We start from the raw sequence: 14,594 nt of genomic DNA, 5'->3' as shown, positions 1-14,594 counted from the left end.
TCCAACTTTTAGAGCTATGTTGGTAGGGTGGATGTTTGATGCAAGAATATCAAATCCTAAAAATCATACACTAGATATTTTTATTTTTACAAAGAAGTTATCCTAAAAATCATACACTAGAGATTTTTATTTTTACAAAGAAGTTATCACCAGGCAAATTGCACTTACTATTGCTTATGAAGCCTTATATTTGCCTCATCCTTGTAAGTTTGCATTTGTTTGATTGTAAAACAATAATCTAAGTTTGCATTCAAACCTGGCTATTTAATGAAAAATTAATATTACTAATGAATGATGTATGGAGACAACACAATAGTGCCAACACTACCGATTACAATACTCATTACAACTTTTCACAAATCGTCATACTACAAACCTTTGTCACAGTAAATATCAACACAACTCCCCTAAGCCGTTAGTGATCATCAAATCTCTACCACTTCCATCAACATATGCCATAAACTGTACTTTCTTGCATGTTGAAGTGTTTAGCTCTTCCAATTCCTTATTGGATATTCTTGGTTGAGATACCTATAATTTTGAAGGCATATTGGCACCACACCAGTCCCGAACGTATATAAATACACACCACATCTGTCAAATCATGTGCAACAACAAAAGAATAGCTCTATCAACGATTCGATATAAAAAATCAATCTAAATTAGCCACACAAAGTAATGCTCCTTGAAAAATCATGAAACCAAGCAAAGAAAGAACTTTCAAACAGTAGTTGATACCTTACAAATTGATCAAAATGGCCAAAATAGACTCAAAACCCCCAATATTTACTTATGTCAACAATACCATCATATAATGTTTACTTACAACTCAAAACAAACTGATATAGTTGCAACTTGCAATCAACATACATTTGTAGCGCGCTGCAGAATATGAGATCCGTGATTTTGCAAAGATTGTAATTGTTAGATTGATAAATTAAAAATCAAAGATACTTGTAGTCTTAAATTGATATGGTATGAGCCATGCTTGGTCCAACTGAGTTGTTCAAAATCCATAGCATATAATCTTTGATAAATATTATGAAGCTGACAACAACAAATAACCTTTATAACAAAGAAAAAAATTGTAGACTTTTCAAAAAATATCATAGACAAAAGAGAGTGATTATTGATTAACCTTTATCAGTTGACTTACACTAATAAAATTACAATAAAAAAATAGTTCCAAACTTATACTCACAAATTAAGCATGCGATTGGCAGCCCCAAGCAGTTCTTCAATGGCCATGTACTATGTCCTAAATTTGCTTCCTTGACATGCTGCTCACAACAACTAATCCACTAAGGTCCATAACTTATTTTTGTAAGGATTACCTGTAGTTTTGAGACTACACAAAATTTATATGAACATTATAAAAAGACAAACATGACATACAGTAGTTATGCAGTAGCAGTAAAAGAAACCCAAGGAAATGAGAACCAAGAGAACATAAGAAACTATCCCAAAGAAAACAAACCAAAATCAACTACACTAAAGAGCCAAACTACAACAACCTATTCTAAAAAAGCAACAGGAGACCAATACAAACAGCCAGTTAAAAAGACAGTATTTTTTTTGTAAATTGAGCCAAAACACACGAAGACCAAGGCAAAGAGAAGAAAGTAAAACCGATATGTTGCAGCTGGAACACAGAGACAAATCAGAACGCAGGGAGGAAAAAACGCCACCAGGTAGAAGCTGCAGTGCAAAAACACTGCTGCTGCACTACATTAGTCCACATGCCGAAAGCCAACTCTAAATTATGCAGAAAATCACCCCGATCTCACTCCAAATTATGCAGAAAATTACCTTGAACCAACTCTGAATAGTTAAGCACAAACATCTGGATATGAAAATAAAGAAACACATATTCCATAAGCATATATTTTGGAGTTATGCTAACCAAGGCTAATGCATAATTCAACAAAAATAGGTATCAATCAGAAGCATGAAATAGAGGAAATGAAGCAAGAAATAGAGGAAATGAAGCAAGAAATAGATGAAATAACTAACGAAGTAGTAGAAAAACAGAAAGTTTAAAGAGCAATGATTTAGAAATAGTTGACATGAAGTTTAAAGAGCAAAGGTTTAGAAACTTTACATAAAATTTTGCAGACCTCGGTATCAATCTCATGAACTTCACGTAAAGCCTAAAATATATGACATAATTCTTCTTTTATTTTCCAATTGTATCTTTTTTCTTTCAAGCTGCATAGTCATTCTTCTTTCAAGCTTCACAATGTTGAATTTGCCTAACAAAAACAGTGAGACAAAATGAAATACCTAACATAAATTCACAACAAAATGAGACAAAATGATCTAAAAAACGAAAAAAAGGGAAAAGTGAAACACGTGAAGGGGAAAGAAACCTGGCCAAATTTGTCATCAAAGCATCACTCTTTGTCATCTTCAACGTATGAATTCAAACCTAGCCACACCACCATCCATAAAATAAGGAAAAAAATAACATAATTCATACATAGCCACACCACCATCCATAAAATCTGATAAAGTAATATAACATAATAACAAACACGCTACGTCAAGTAACATGTCTTCAACTATAGAGATATCTTCCTGTCAAAGAACACTTGATTCTAAAACTCTTGCTTCATCCTATGGTAGTAGTTTTAATTTTTTTAACATAGAACACCAAACTCAATGAGATTCAAAAATCAAGTGAATTCAATGTTCTCATAGCATCTTTCTATATATTCTCAAGCTCACTTTGTAACACCAAATTCAAATTATTTGCCATGATAAGAACAAAAACCAAAACAACCACCATAAGTAACAAAAAAAGGTGAAATACACAGTTAAGCATCATGATTAAACACACAAAGAAGACATCATCTCATATTAGAAATTATATAAAATGAATTCATGCTAGGCAACAAATAATTTTGATTTTTAGACAAATATTGAATGAATTCATGTCAGAGGCTCACAACCATTGCAGCATTAAGCCAACACATTTTAGTTTTCCAGGTACAATTTTGCATAAGTAACAACATCTCATCATCCTTTATAGATAACACATTATATGCAAACATGAACACTTACATCATAGAACATCTCCAACCTCATAATATGTTGCTTACAAAGTTAGGTTAAATCTTAAGCGCATGTCGTTGTTCCACCTTCTGTTTTTGCCTACCCCAAACAACCTTTGGTTGCCATACATTCAAGGCTAAGAAACCTGTCTACAAAAACAAACCACAACAGAAAGCTAAACAGAAGATTAAGAATTGATACACAGTGTCTTTAGAAAACCAGGTTACCCACAATATAATTGTGTGGTAGCAATTACAACTCACAAGGTGTGATTGAAGCAGACATGAACACAAAATGTGCATTGTAGAGCAGTTGCACGGTCCAAAACAGTTTATTTATATCAAAATAAGCAATTGACTCAGCAACTTACGTCTTCCTATATTTGAATCCACCCCATTCCCTTGATGTGCTAAAAACCAAGAGAAGTCGAAAGTCCCTGACTATTTTTCAAGCATAGTGAGCCAACCAAACACACCCCACAGGGCACAGACTGCTATATATCCAGAAAGATATCTGTTGTTCAGTTGTTCATCCACTAATTTAAACCAGGAAATGTTCCAAAACAATTGTCCCAAACAGAGCCTTAAATAACATTATCACCCAGATGAACCACAATCAAATTGGTAAAATCTCAGCATGAGAACAAGACAATAAATTGATTAAAAGGAAATTGATAGTTTGCTGAAAGTAAAAAAAAAAAAAAAAACATATACAGCAAGAGAACAAAATTTAATAACTCAACCACCATAGAAGGGGTAATATAGCATCAATTACATTCCAATGCAAAATTAGACCTCTTTAAACAACTTATCAGAAGATTCAATAACATGTTGTGCTGTATTAATAATTAATTGGTTCAATTACAGGAATAAATTAAAATAGCATGTCATTGACACATGCAATACATGTCCCTGACCAATAAATAAAAAATTATTCCTGTATAAACAAACACATAAATACCTAGTATTCTGAACATCAGAAGCATCGTAAGACACTAACAATATAAAATGATAGAGCAAACTCTTATACAAGTTTGAAGAGAACCAGCAAAACTAAGAATTAGCCTAAACTTCAATGATCAGACTGCAACTTGTTCAGGGACTTCTAGTTGCTGTTGATGTGATTCTTCAAAGTGAGGAGGGGTTCCTGATGATGGGTGATATGGTCCTGTAATCTGAGAAGATGTTCCTGGGCCCGATGATCCGTGTGATGGAAGAGATGGCTCTGACATTGGAGGATATGGTCCCGACATTGGATGGTGTTGCCCTGACATTGGAGTAGTCAATTTTGATGGTTGATAAGGTTTCTCTGCTGTTTGCTGAGGCCCAGATTGTTGGCCAAAAGGTTGATATCCGTCAATTTGAGGTGAAGGCCCATATGGTGTATAAGGCTTTGCAGTTGATTGAGGAGATGCCCTTTGCATACGAGGGGTATGTTGGTATTGAGGGTGGTGAGGCTGCCCTGTTAAATGAGAAGGTCCAGTTGTAGGCATTTGAGACCTATTCATTGGAGGAGAAACTCCCCATGGAGTTTGATGGTGAATTCCTGTCATTTGAGGAGACAGTGGTGGGCGTTGCTGCCCTGAAATTTGAGGTGGATATCCCGAGGAAAAGTGGTTGTTATCTGCTCCAGCCATTCGAGTATCGAAGTGTGGTGGGGAATTCTGTGCTGCCATTTGGGCCAGAAATCCAGACGGTTGGTTATGTGTTCCTGCCACTTGAGAAGGTGATGTTTGGTATCGTTGATGTGCTGCCGTTTGAGAAGGAAACTCAGAAAGCAGGTTGTGTGTTCCACCAATTTGAGTATCAAAGTGTGGAGGGGAATTTTGAAATCCAGACGGTTGGTTATGTGTTCCTGCCACTTGAGAAGGTGATGTTTGGTATCGTTGATATGCTGCCGTTTGAGAAGGAAACTCAGAAAGCGGGTTGTGTGTTCCACCAATTCGAGTATCAAAGTGTGGAGGGGAATTTTGAAACCCAGAAGATTGGTTATGTGTTCCTGCAACTTGAGAAGAACGTGTTTGGTATCTCTGAGGTGCTGCCATTTGAGATGGAAACTCAGAAGGTGGGCTGTGCACTCCAGCCATCTGAGCAGAAGGCAGTGGTGGGCGCTGTTGTGGATGCCCATAAGTTGGGTTATGTGTTCTATCCAATTGAGAAGGGTACCTTGCCGGTGGTGGACGGTATGCAGGTCTTGGACGGGAATTGTATCCAATTCGGTTCGTATCTAGCAGCCTCTCAATCTCTTCGCCTTTCCCAGCATTTTTGAAAACCTTGGTCACAGATTCACGCAAGGCAGGAGTGACCCCAACACCATACCTCATAACCTCATCCAACAACTCCCGACTCTTATCCAACAAACCTTCAGCACACAGTCCCTTGATCACAACCTCATAGCAGGTGGGATCAGGCTTAGGATCTTGTCCACCCATTTTGCTCAAAATCTGAGCACACTCAATAACTTTACCATTCTTAATCAATTCATCAAAAACCCTATTGCCGAAGGTAGCAGTCACCCTCAAACCACGATCCACCATCTTGTTAAATACCCTCAAAGCATCATCAATGTTACCCACTTTCAAATATCCATCTATCATAGCAGTGTGAGTAGGCACATCCGCACTCAAATGCTTGGACAATGACTCTTGAAACAATGTGTCAGCTTCCGACATCATCCCAATCTCACAAAACCTAGAGACAATATTACGATACCCGGCAACATCCATTATAAAAGGCTTAGAATTTATCTTGGTACCAACCTTCCTAAAAGTATCAAGGGCTTCATCAAACTTACCATGCTTAAAGCACTCATTAACCATGATATTAAAAGTATCGGAATTAACAGCTTGAAAATTAGGAGGAGTGTGATTATCCAACATCTGATCAAACAATTTCCAAGCCTCCTTTTTCTTATCATGCTTAAGCAAAACCTCCAACAGAACATTACAAGTTGCAGGTGTCATCCTAAACTCGCGATCCATGAAAGACTTATACGAATCCATAGCCTCCTTATCTCTTCCCTGCTTAAAAAACCATTCCATGTAAGTAGCATTTACAACACCATCATAAACACTACACCTTCCCTTAAGCTCATCAAAAAGCTCATTAGCCTTATCCAAATTACCAAGTTCAAGAAAACCTGATATCAGGTTATTATAAACCATTGAATCAGCACCGTGATTTTTAGCCAACATCTCAACCAACAAATCATTAGCTTCATCAATCCGACCAACACTAATCAAACCTTTGGTGAGATGACGATAAGTTACAGATGAAGGACCAAAAGGAGCATGCTCGATGATGTGGCGATAAACCTCAAGAGCCACATCAACACGGCCTTCATCGCAGTGAGTGTTGATAACATTGTTGTAAGAAACGATATTGGGAACAAGGTTAGATTGGTTGAAGAAAAAGTGAAAAAGTGCAATAGCATCACTATACCTCTTGGCCCGATACATAGCAGCGATGATGGCGTTGCACGTGAACACCGTAGGCCGAGTTGATGAGAACACGGAGTGACGAGCTGCGGCGGAGGCGGCGTCTAGGTCATCGGCGCGAATTAAGGATTGGACACGGTTGTGAAGACTCAATCGAGGTCCGACCAGCGATGATGTGGAGTCTGGAAGGCGAGGGGCGTTAGGGTCACGAGGCTGGTGTTGAGGAGGAGGACGGATTGCGTTCAAGGGAGGCTCGATGCGAAGACGGCGTTTGCGACGGCGTCGCTCTGCCGCTGCTTCTTCGGCGGAGGAGAATGCGAAGGAGCGGGTGGTGATGAAGATTGGAGAGACGGTGGTGGGACGGCGGAGAGAGCGGAGGAGAAGGCGGCAGAGTGACATGATTGTGAAAATGAATGAACTGAGAACCAATTCAGTTCTCTTGCTTCTTCTACGGTTTCTAAACCCTTCAACTTAAGCCCTAACATTAACACGCGATCAAAATCTTTGTTATTTTTATTTTTATTTTTTTATAAATAAATCAATATTATTTTTTAAATGTGGGGTATGTTAAAATGTCACTTAATACTGTATTTTCAGGACTCACTTAAATCCGTTCGAAAAATATCTTGTATTAAAGTCGTTTGGATTGACTTATTTTTCTGATTATGTCAAAAAATTATGTAAATAAATAAATTTTTATATATTATTTAAAATAAAAAAAAATTACGATTGTTTGATTTTTTTTTTATGTATTATTTATTTATAAATTTGTTAAGGTAGGAGCAGTGTGATAGGGATTGCTATTGAAAATTACGATGTGAAAATTGAGAGCGTAATTTTTGCGATTCATATTGATCGCCGTCATCATCTGCTAGGGTTAGCTTTTGTTATCGTTCGGTTAGATTTATTCTTCCCTGAACGTGTTGCTTTTTTCTTCCTGAAGCGTTTCTTTTTGACCTTTGTGCTATTATCATATATATCCTCACATAATTGTTTCTAAGTTGCCCCCGTAAATCCATTATACAGTAAAAGGTATTTACATCCTATAATCATATATATTCCCTTATCAGCACACATACTCGAGAGACAAAAGGTTACGTCTTGATCGGTTGTTGATTTTTGAAGCTCGGCAAGGTTTCAAGGTCTTTTCTTTATTTAATTTGTTTGAACAAAGAGACAAAAGGCAGTTTTAGCTTATTGAGATTTTGGTTACGTCTATTTTCAATTTAATGAGTATTATTAGTTGGAATTGTCGGGGATTGGGTAATCCGAGCGTAATTTTTGATTTAAAATATCTCGTTCGGTACTACAATCCGGCTATCCTTTTCTTATGTGAGACACTAGTCCATCGAAACAAAATAGAGGAATTTCGCTATATCCTTGGGTTTGATTCTTGTTTTTCGGTTGATCGTGTTGGTAGAGGTGGTGGTTTAGCTCTTTATTGGCGCTCTTCTATTAACTGGCAAATTTTCGATTATTCAAACAATCATGTCACTGTTGAGATATTAGATGATGAAAAAGGTATTTGGAGACTAACAGGTTATTATGGTTATCCTAATGTGGGTAGAAGACGGGCTGCTTGGGATTTTCTTCGACAGTTTTCTCAACAGTCCACTCGTCGTTGGTGCATTTTTGGTGATTTCAACGACATCATGGATGCTAGTGAGAAACGTGGTAGGACAAACCGTTCTAACCGGTTGATTAATGGTTTTCGTCAGGTTGTCATGGATGCTGGATTATCTGATGTCCATGTTGAAGGTTATCCATTTACTTGGTTTAAGAGTTTAGGTACACCACGTGCTGTTGAAGAAAGGTTAGATAGAGCACTATCTAACAATGCTTGGTTTGATTTTTTCCCAAGTGCCAAACTTGAAAATCTTGCAGCTCCAGCATCAGATCATTATCCTATCTTGCTTGATCGCTCTCTCGTGGTTCGGCCTCCCCGATCCCAACGCAACTTTTGATTTGAAAATGCTTGGAAGTTTGAACCGGGCTTTGAGGATATGATGAAAGAAAGTTGGATGTTACATCATGATCATTCAGTCGTTAACCATCTAAGTAAATGCGCAGAAGATATTTATTCTTGGAGTCGAGATCATTGTAATTCTTTGAAGAAAGATATTGATGCCTGTCGTAAACAACTATGTCTTTCTCGAAATAACAATATAGGCGCGGATGAAGTTCAACTGATGTCCTTGCGAAAACAAATGGCCAAATTACTTATGCAAGATGATGTGTATTGGCGTCAACGGGCAAAAACCCATTGGTACCGAGATGGAGACCAAAATACGAAATTTTTTCATGCATCAGTTACTGCTAGGAAAAAGGTAAATCGTATTCTTTCTCTTGAAGATGATCAAGGTGTCAAAATTACTGCACTCTAGCAAAGAATTATTTTTTGGATTCATTTCAAAGAAAAAACAGTAATACGGCACCTGTGGTCAATGTCATTCGTAATTCTATTACTGACATTGATAATGCTTCACTTATTGCACCATTCTCAAAGGAAGAGTTTAGAGATGTTATTTTTTCAATGCACCCAGATAAATGCCCTGGCCCTTATGGATATAATCTGGGGTTTTACCAACGTTTTTTGAGTAGTTGTAGTGAAGACATATTTAAGGATTGTTGTGAATGGCTAGAAACAGGCCAGTTCCCGACTTCTCTGAATTCATCAAATATAGCTCTTATTCCGAAGGGTAACATCCAGACCACTATGAAGGATTGGAGACATATAGCATTGTGTAACGTATTGTATAAGCTTATTTCCAAAGTGCTTGCTAACATACTGAAAATTGTCCTCCCTAAGTGTATTTCTGATACTCAATCTGCTTTTGTTCCGGGTCGGTCGATTGTTGACAATGATATGGTAGCTATTGAGGTTATTCACTACATGAAGACGAAGACGATGGGAACCAATGGTTGTGTTGCGCTTAAACTAGATATTAGCAAGGCGTATGATCGAATGAATTGGGAGTACTTAAAGGAGGTCATGATTAAGATGGGTTTTAATAATCAGTGGATTCATTGGATGTCTATGTGTGTCGAGATAGTTGATTATTCAGTTCTAGTTAATAATGAAGCAGTGAGGCCTATTATTCCAGGTCGTGGATTGAGACAAGGAGATCCACTTTCTCCCTATCTTTTTATCATTTGTACGGAGGGTCTTTCCTCTCTTATTAGAAGTGCTGAAGCTAGAGGAGACCTTAGGGGTACGACCATTTGTGGAGGTGCGCCACAAGTGTCTCATTTACTATTTGCTGATGATTGTTTCCTTTTCTTTAAAGCAGAAGAGCGTCAGGCTCAAGTGATGAAGAATATTCCCACAATGTATGAAGCGACCTCTGATCAAGCCATAAGTTTACCCAAGTCTGAGATATATTATAGTAGAAATGTCCCCGATGCTTTAAAAAATTCTATAACTAATATTATGGGAGTTCAGGTTGTTCTTGGCACCGGGAAGTACTTAGGTCCTCCTTCGATGATCGGGAGGGACCGCACTGCGGTATTTTCGTACATTAAGGACCGTGTTTGGCAGAAAATAAATTCATGAAGCAGTAAATGTTTATCTAAAGCAGGTCGTGAGGTAATGATTAAATATGTACTACAGGCTATCCTGTCATATATTATGAGTATTTTCATATTACCTACTTCTATTATTTCTACTATTGAAAAGATGATGAACTCATTCTGGTGGGGTCACGGAGGTCCAAATAACCGGGTTATCCATTGGATGTCTTGGGAGAAGTTGCTAGTGCATAAAAATTATGGAGGCATGGGATTTAAAGATTTTACTGCTTATAATCTGGCTATGTTAGGGAAACAAGGTTGAAAATTTCTGACAGAACCTGATTCTCTTGTCTCTCGCATTTACAAGGCTCGATATTTTCCTTCTCATAGTTACTTGACGACTAATTTGGGTCACAATCCTAGCTATGCCTGGAGAAGTATTTTGAAGGCGCGTTTCATAGTGCGCGGTGGGGCGCGTTGGTGTATTGGTACGGGTCACTCTATATCAATACTTGATGAACCTTGGTTGTTGAATGGGGACCGCATTGATGGAAATATTATGGGTGCAAACTTTGTGAGGGATTTTTATGGGAGTAGTCTGATGCATGTCTCGACGAAGGGTTGGAACCAGGAAGTTATTCAACAAGTGTTTAGTCCTGATATAGCCGACTCTATTATTCGAACAAGGTTACTTGATCAGGTGGTGGATGACAGATTAATCTGGAAAGCTGAGAAAAATGGTTTATATTCCGTCAAGATTGCTTACAGATTGTGTGTGGAAGAATTGGTAGATGTTTCTCACCTTCGAAGACCAGGATTTTGGTCTGTTATTTGGAGACTGAAAGTTCCGCCTAAAGTAAAGAATTTGATTTGGCGAATGTTTCGTGGGTGTTTGCCTACCCGAGTTCGGCTTCAAGATAAAGGATTGCAATGTCCCACAAGTTGTGTGAGTTGTTGTTGCCTGCATGAGGACCTTGCACATATTTGTTTTGAGTGTCCTTTTACTGTGCAGGTTTGGCGTAAGATTGGCCTTTGGAATGTGGTTCATGAGGTGTTTCTCGAAAAGAATTCAGCAGTTGATGCCATTTTCGAATTGCTACATCAGCTCTCGCAAGAACTTGGTCAACGATTTGCAGCTACCCTTTGGAGCCTTTGGGAGCATAGAAATCTCAAACTTTGGCAAGAGACCACATAAACATATGCTCTTGTAGTAGATCGGGCTTTTCACCTCATAGAGGATTGGCATGCAGCTAATGCTACTCTTCTGGTAGCTAATCGAAACAACATTTCAATAAATTCTGTTCATAATGATCATACAACAACAATAACACCGATAAGACAAGGCAATTCAGTTACAACTCGAATGTCCTCTTCTTCTACAACAACAAGTGATATGGCTTCAGACAGGTGGCAACGTCCACAGCGAGTCCATCTGAAATGTAATGTTGATGTTTCATTTTCGAATCAGCTGAATAGAACAAGTATTGGAATATGTATCCGTGATGATGAAGCTAGGTACCTTCGTGTTGGCTCAAACTATCTCGTTCTCTCCTGTGTATTCTGTTGTCGTGGGAGAAACCTTGGGTTTATTCCACGCCTTACAATGGTTAAGTGACATGCAATTTGACGACGTCGATGTCGTCTTGGATTCAAATATTACAATAGACGCCTTCCATCATCGTCAGGTTGATGTTACAGAATTTGGACAAGTAATTTCAGCATGCCAGAGTCTTTTCAACACACACTTCTCAAACTCTAAGGTCGAGTTCAACAGGCGACAAGCAAATGAGGTAGCTCACACCCTTGTCAAGGTTGCCGCATTAACCGCTAGTCCCACTTTTTATTATCGTGTACCTCGTTGTATAAACTCTTTTATTATTAATGAAACTAGCATGGAAACCCGTGCCAAGCACGAGCTAGAATTCCGTCAAACTTAAAGGAGATAAAATTGCGATGTAGCAAAAGTCAGTTAAAGTCCAACATCAGATGAAATAGTGCAAGTTGAACATCAAAAGAGTGAAAAAACTCATGCTTAAGCCTTAAAATTTTGGATGGAAATGTAGTCTCGGTTTCACATGTGGTTGCCCTTTCTCCAATGCGTCGATCCACATTAGTGTTCGCTCATCTAGAAAGTCCAACGGTGTTATGATATTTTGGTTCAACGTTTTAGGGGAGCGGGAGTGTTTTAGGTGGTGGATCACGAACACGAAGAGTGACTTTAATGGAGAGATGTTAATGTGTTCAGTGTAAGTTAATATTTCACATTGTAAGCAAGAGTAGTTGTGAGCGACATATAAATAATATGATCCACGTCGTAATGCCTTGAGACTTTGGATGAAGATGTGATATTAATCTCACTCGTGTGATTGCTCTTAGGCTAATATGATCATACAACTCAATTTAGAATCTCACAGAAGTCCCAACATTATGATAATTTGATTTCTATATTTTTTAATGTCGTTTTGTTTAATTTTTTTATCTTAAATTAATTTTAGTTTTCAAATGTCAAAAAATTATTCAACCACTGTTATATCTGATTCATTCACTTTTGATCTTTGGTGAGATCTTACAATAGAAAAATGTAGATGTGAGATAAAAAAAATACATACATGGTGTCCGGACCCCCAAACCTAACCCGAGTAAAGAAAAGGTTTAGAGACCTGCTGAAAAAGGTCCACTTTATTTTCAGCCAAAACAGATCGGAATCAACGTCAATCAATAGAAATGCCAAAATAAGGAAGAAAAAAATGTTTGTTAGACATTTTAAATTGTCGTTACATTTTTTTTTTGTTGAGGGAAAATTGTCGTTACATTTTTTTAATGAGTCTTACACTTATGGGAGATGTTGAAGTGTCAATTGTGACTCAAAGTTCTAAATTGGATGCAAGTAGATCTTGAAAAACATATAAGTGAGATGATCAATATACATAATGCTTTAAGATTTTGGGTGATGATGTGGTGACAATCTCAGTTGTGTGTTTTGCGATGATCTAACTCTCATTGCAGGCTCCCTTGAAACTCTAAACATTTTGATAAATTATTTTGTTAGTTTTTTCAACGTTGTTTGTAAACTTTTATATTAAGTTGAACTTTTTTTATGTTTTTCGCTTTCATGCAATATTTTATAATCAATCTCTATTATTTCAATTTCCTTCAGTTTTGATCTTCGTTGGGATTTCACGAGAGAATAATGTTGATGTGTTATGTTGAGTTGACAAAATACTCCTTCTGTCCCGTAATATAAGCAAAAAAAATTCATTTTCTTTGTCCCAAAATATAAGCAAAAAAAAAAAAAAAAAACTTTTATCCTATTTAATCTTGTTTTTAAAAAAAAATCATCTTTTCCAATAATTGTTTTTGTTTATTCTCATAAAATTAAATGCAAATTACATTTAATTTTATCTCTCTTTCATTTTCTCCATAACCAATAGTGAATGAAAATTGTTTTTACATCTTCCTATAAAACTTTTTTCAAAGAAAACACAAAAAACTATACTCCAAATTCTTATGTTTTAGTTTTCTTAATAAGTGTGATTTTTTTTCTTATAATTTGGGACGGAGGGGGTACATGTTTATTGGGCATTTTTAAATGTTGTGGCATTTTTTTAATTGAGTTTAATTTTTTGGTAAATTAATTGCCCAAATATCTCAAACTCCTTCAACAAACCGATAAAATTACCAGAAACTCGCTCTATTTTTTATAATCTCATGGACAAAACACACAATTCTTTTTTTTACCACTATTATATCTCTTAATCTCGAATTTATTTTTCATGATCCTCTTTACTTTTCTATCTCTATTCTCGTGAAAGATAGAAATAGAAACCACATTTTTTACCATGTTGTGCCTCCGTTTGACCTTATTTGACTATGTTGCTTGTCACATAATTATGGACACAGAGTCTCGCACTTGAGAGAGAGAGAGAGAGAGAGAGAGAGAGAGAGAGAGATGTTAATGTGTTTAATATGAGTTAAAATTTTACAATAGATGAAAGAGTAGATGATGAATAACATATAAGTAAATGACTCATATACATGTGTCTAAATATTTTGGATAAAAATGTGGTGTCAATCTCATTTGTGTAATTTCTCTTAAAAGTACCCCTCTATAAATGAAGGAAATGATTAAAAACGCCCCTTAATAAAAGCGTCACCAACCCATCTTTTTTACCAGGTTGTGTCTTCAAACTTATTTGGCTATTTCGTCTAATCATAGACACCAAGATTCTCACACTTATAGAGAAGAAGTTAATGTGACATGTGTGAGTTAACCTTTTACATTTGATGCAAGAGTAAATATTAAGCAACATATAAGTGAGATGTCCAATATACTTAATGTCTTACGGTTTTGAATGAAAATGTAGTGTCAATCTCATTTATGGGGTTCCTCTTAGACAAATGTAATGATCCAACTTATTGTAGGCTTCCTCATGATCACTTTTGGTCTTTAGTGGTATTTAACAATGAAAAAAAAATGCTAATATGTTATGTTGAGTTGACAAAATGCATGATTATTAGATATTTTAATGATTGCTAAATCAAGGTAATGATATGATGGATGATAAATGAGTTAACATAGATTTCCTTCAGGAAA

At 36.8% G+C, this 14,594-nt stretch overlaps 1 protein-coding gene and 1 long non-coding RNA gene across 2 annotated transcripts; both read right to left on the bottom strand.

The window, feature by feature from the left end:
• Window positions 1-49: 49 nt before the first annotated feature.
• LOC120577692 (uncharacterized) lies at window positions 50-2,079 on the bottom strand. The gene is made up of 2 exons (XR_005643654.1): window positions 1,202-2,079; window positions 50-594 (listed from the first exon to the last, which is right to left on the bottom strand). It is a non-coding gene; the product is annotated as an uncharacterized lncRNA (long non-coding RNA).
• Window positions 2,080-3,861: 1,782 nt separating this feature from the next.
• On the bottom strand, window positions 3,862-6,978 carry LOC11412880 (pentatricopeptide repeat-containing protein At1g10270). The gene has a single exon (XM_003630680.3). It carries the CDS (start codon window positions 6,887-6,889, stop codon window positions 4,133-4,135), a length of 2,757 nt encoding a protein of 918 aa, XP_003630728.1. The 5' UTR covers window positions 6,890-6,978; the 3' UTR covers window positions 3,862-4,132.
• Between the last annotated feature and the right edge of the window lie 7,616 nt (window positions 6,979-14,594).

Source organism: Medicago truncatula, chromosome 8 (genome assembly GCF_003473485.1).
Source record: "Medicago truncatula cultivar Jemalong A17 chromosome 8, MtrunA17r5.0-ANR, whole genome shotgun sequence".
Classification (NCBI taxonomy): domain Eukaryota; kingdom Viridiplantae; phylum Streptophyta; class Magnoliopsida; order Fabales; family Fabaceae; genus Medicago; species Medicago truncatula.
Note: the sequence above shows the minus strand (reverse complement) of the source record. Positions and strands in the feature narration are given on the sequence as shown.

What these genes read in the sequence shown, in the direction of transcription:
- LOC11412880 (XM_003630680.3), bottom strand. Translation starts at nt 6,889, where the DNA reads ATGTCACTCTGCCGCCTTCTCCTCCGCTCTCTCCGCCGTCCCACCACC.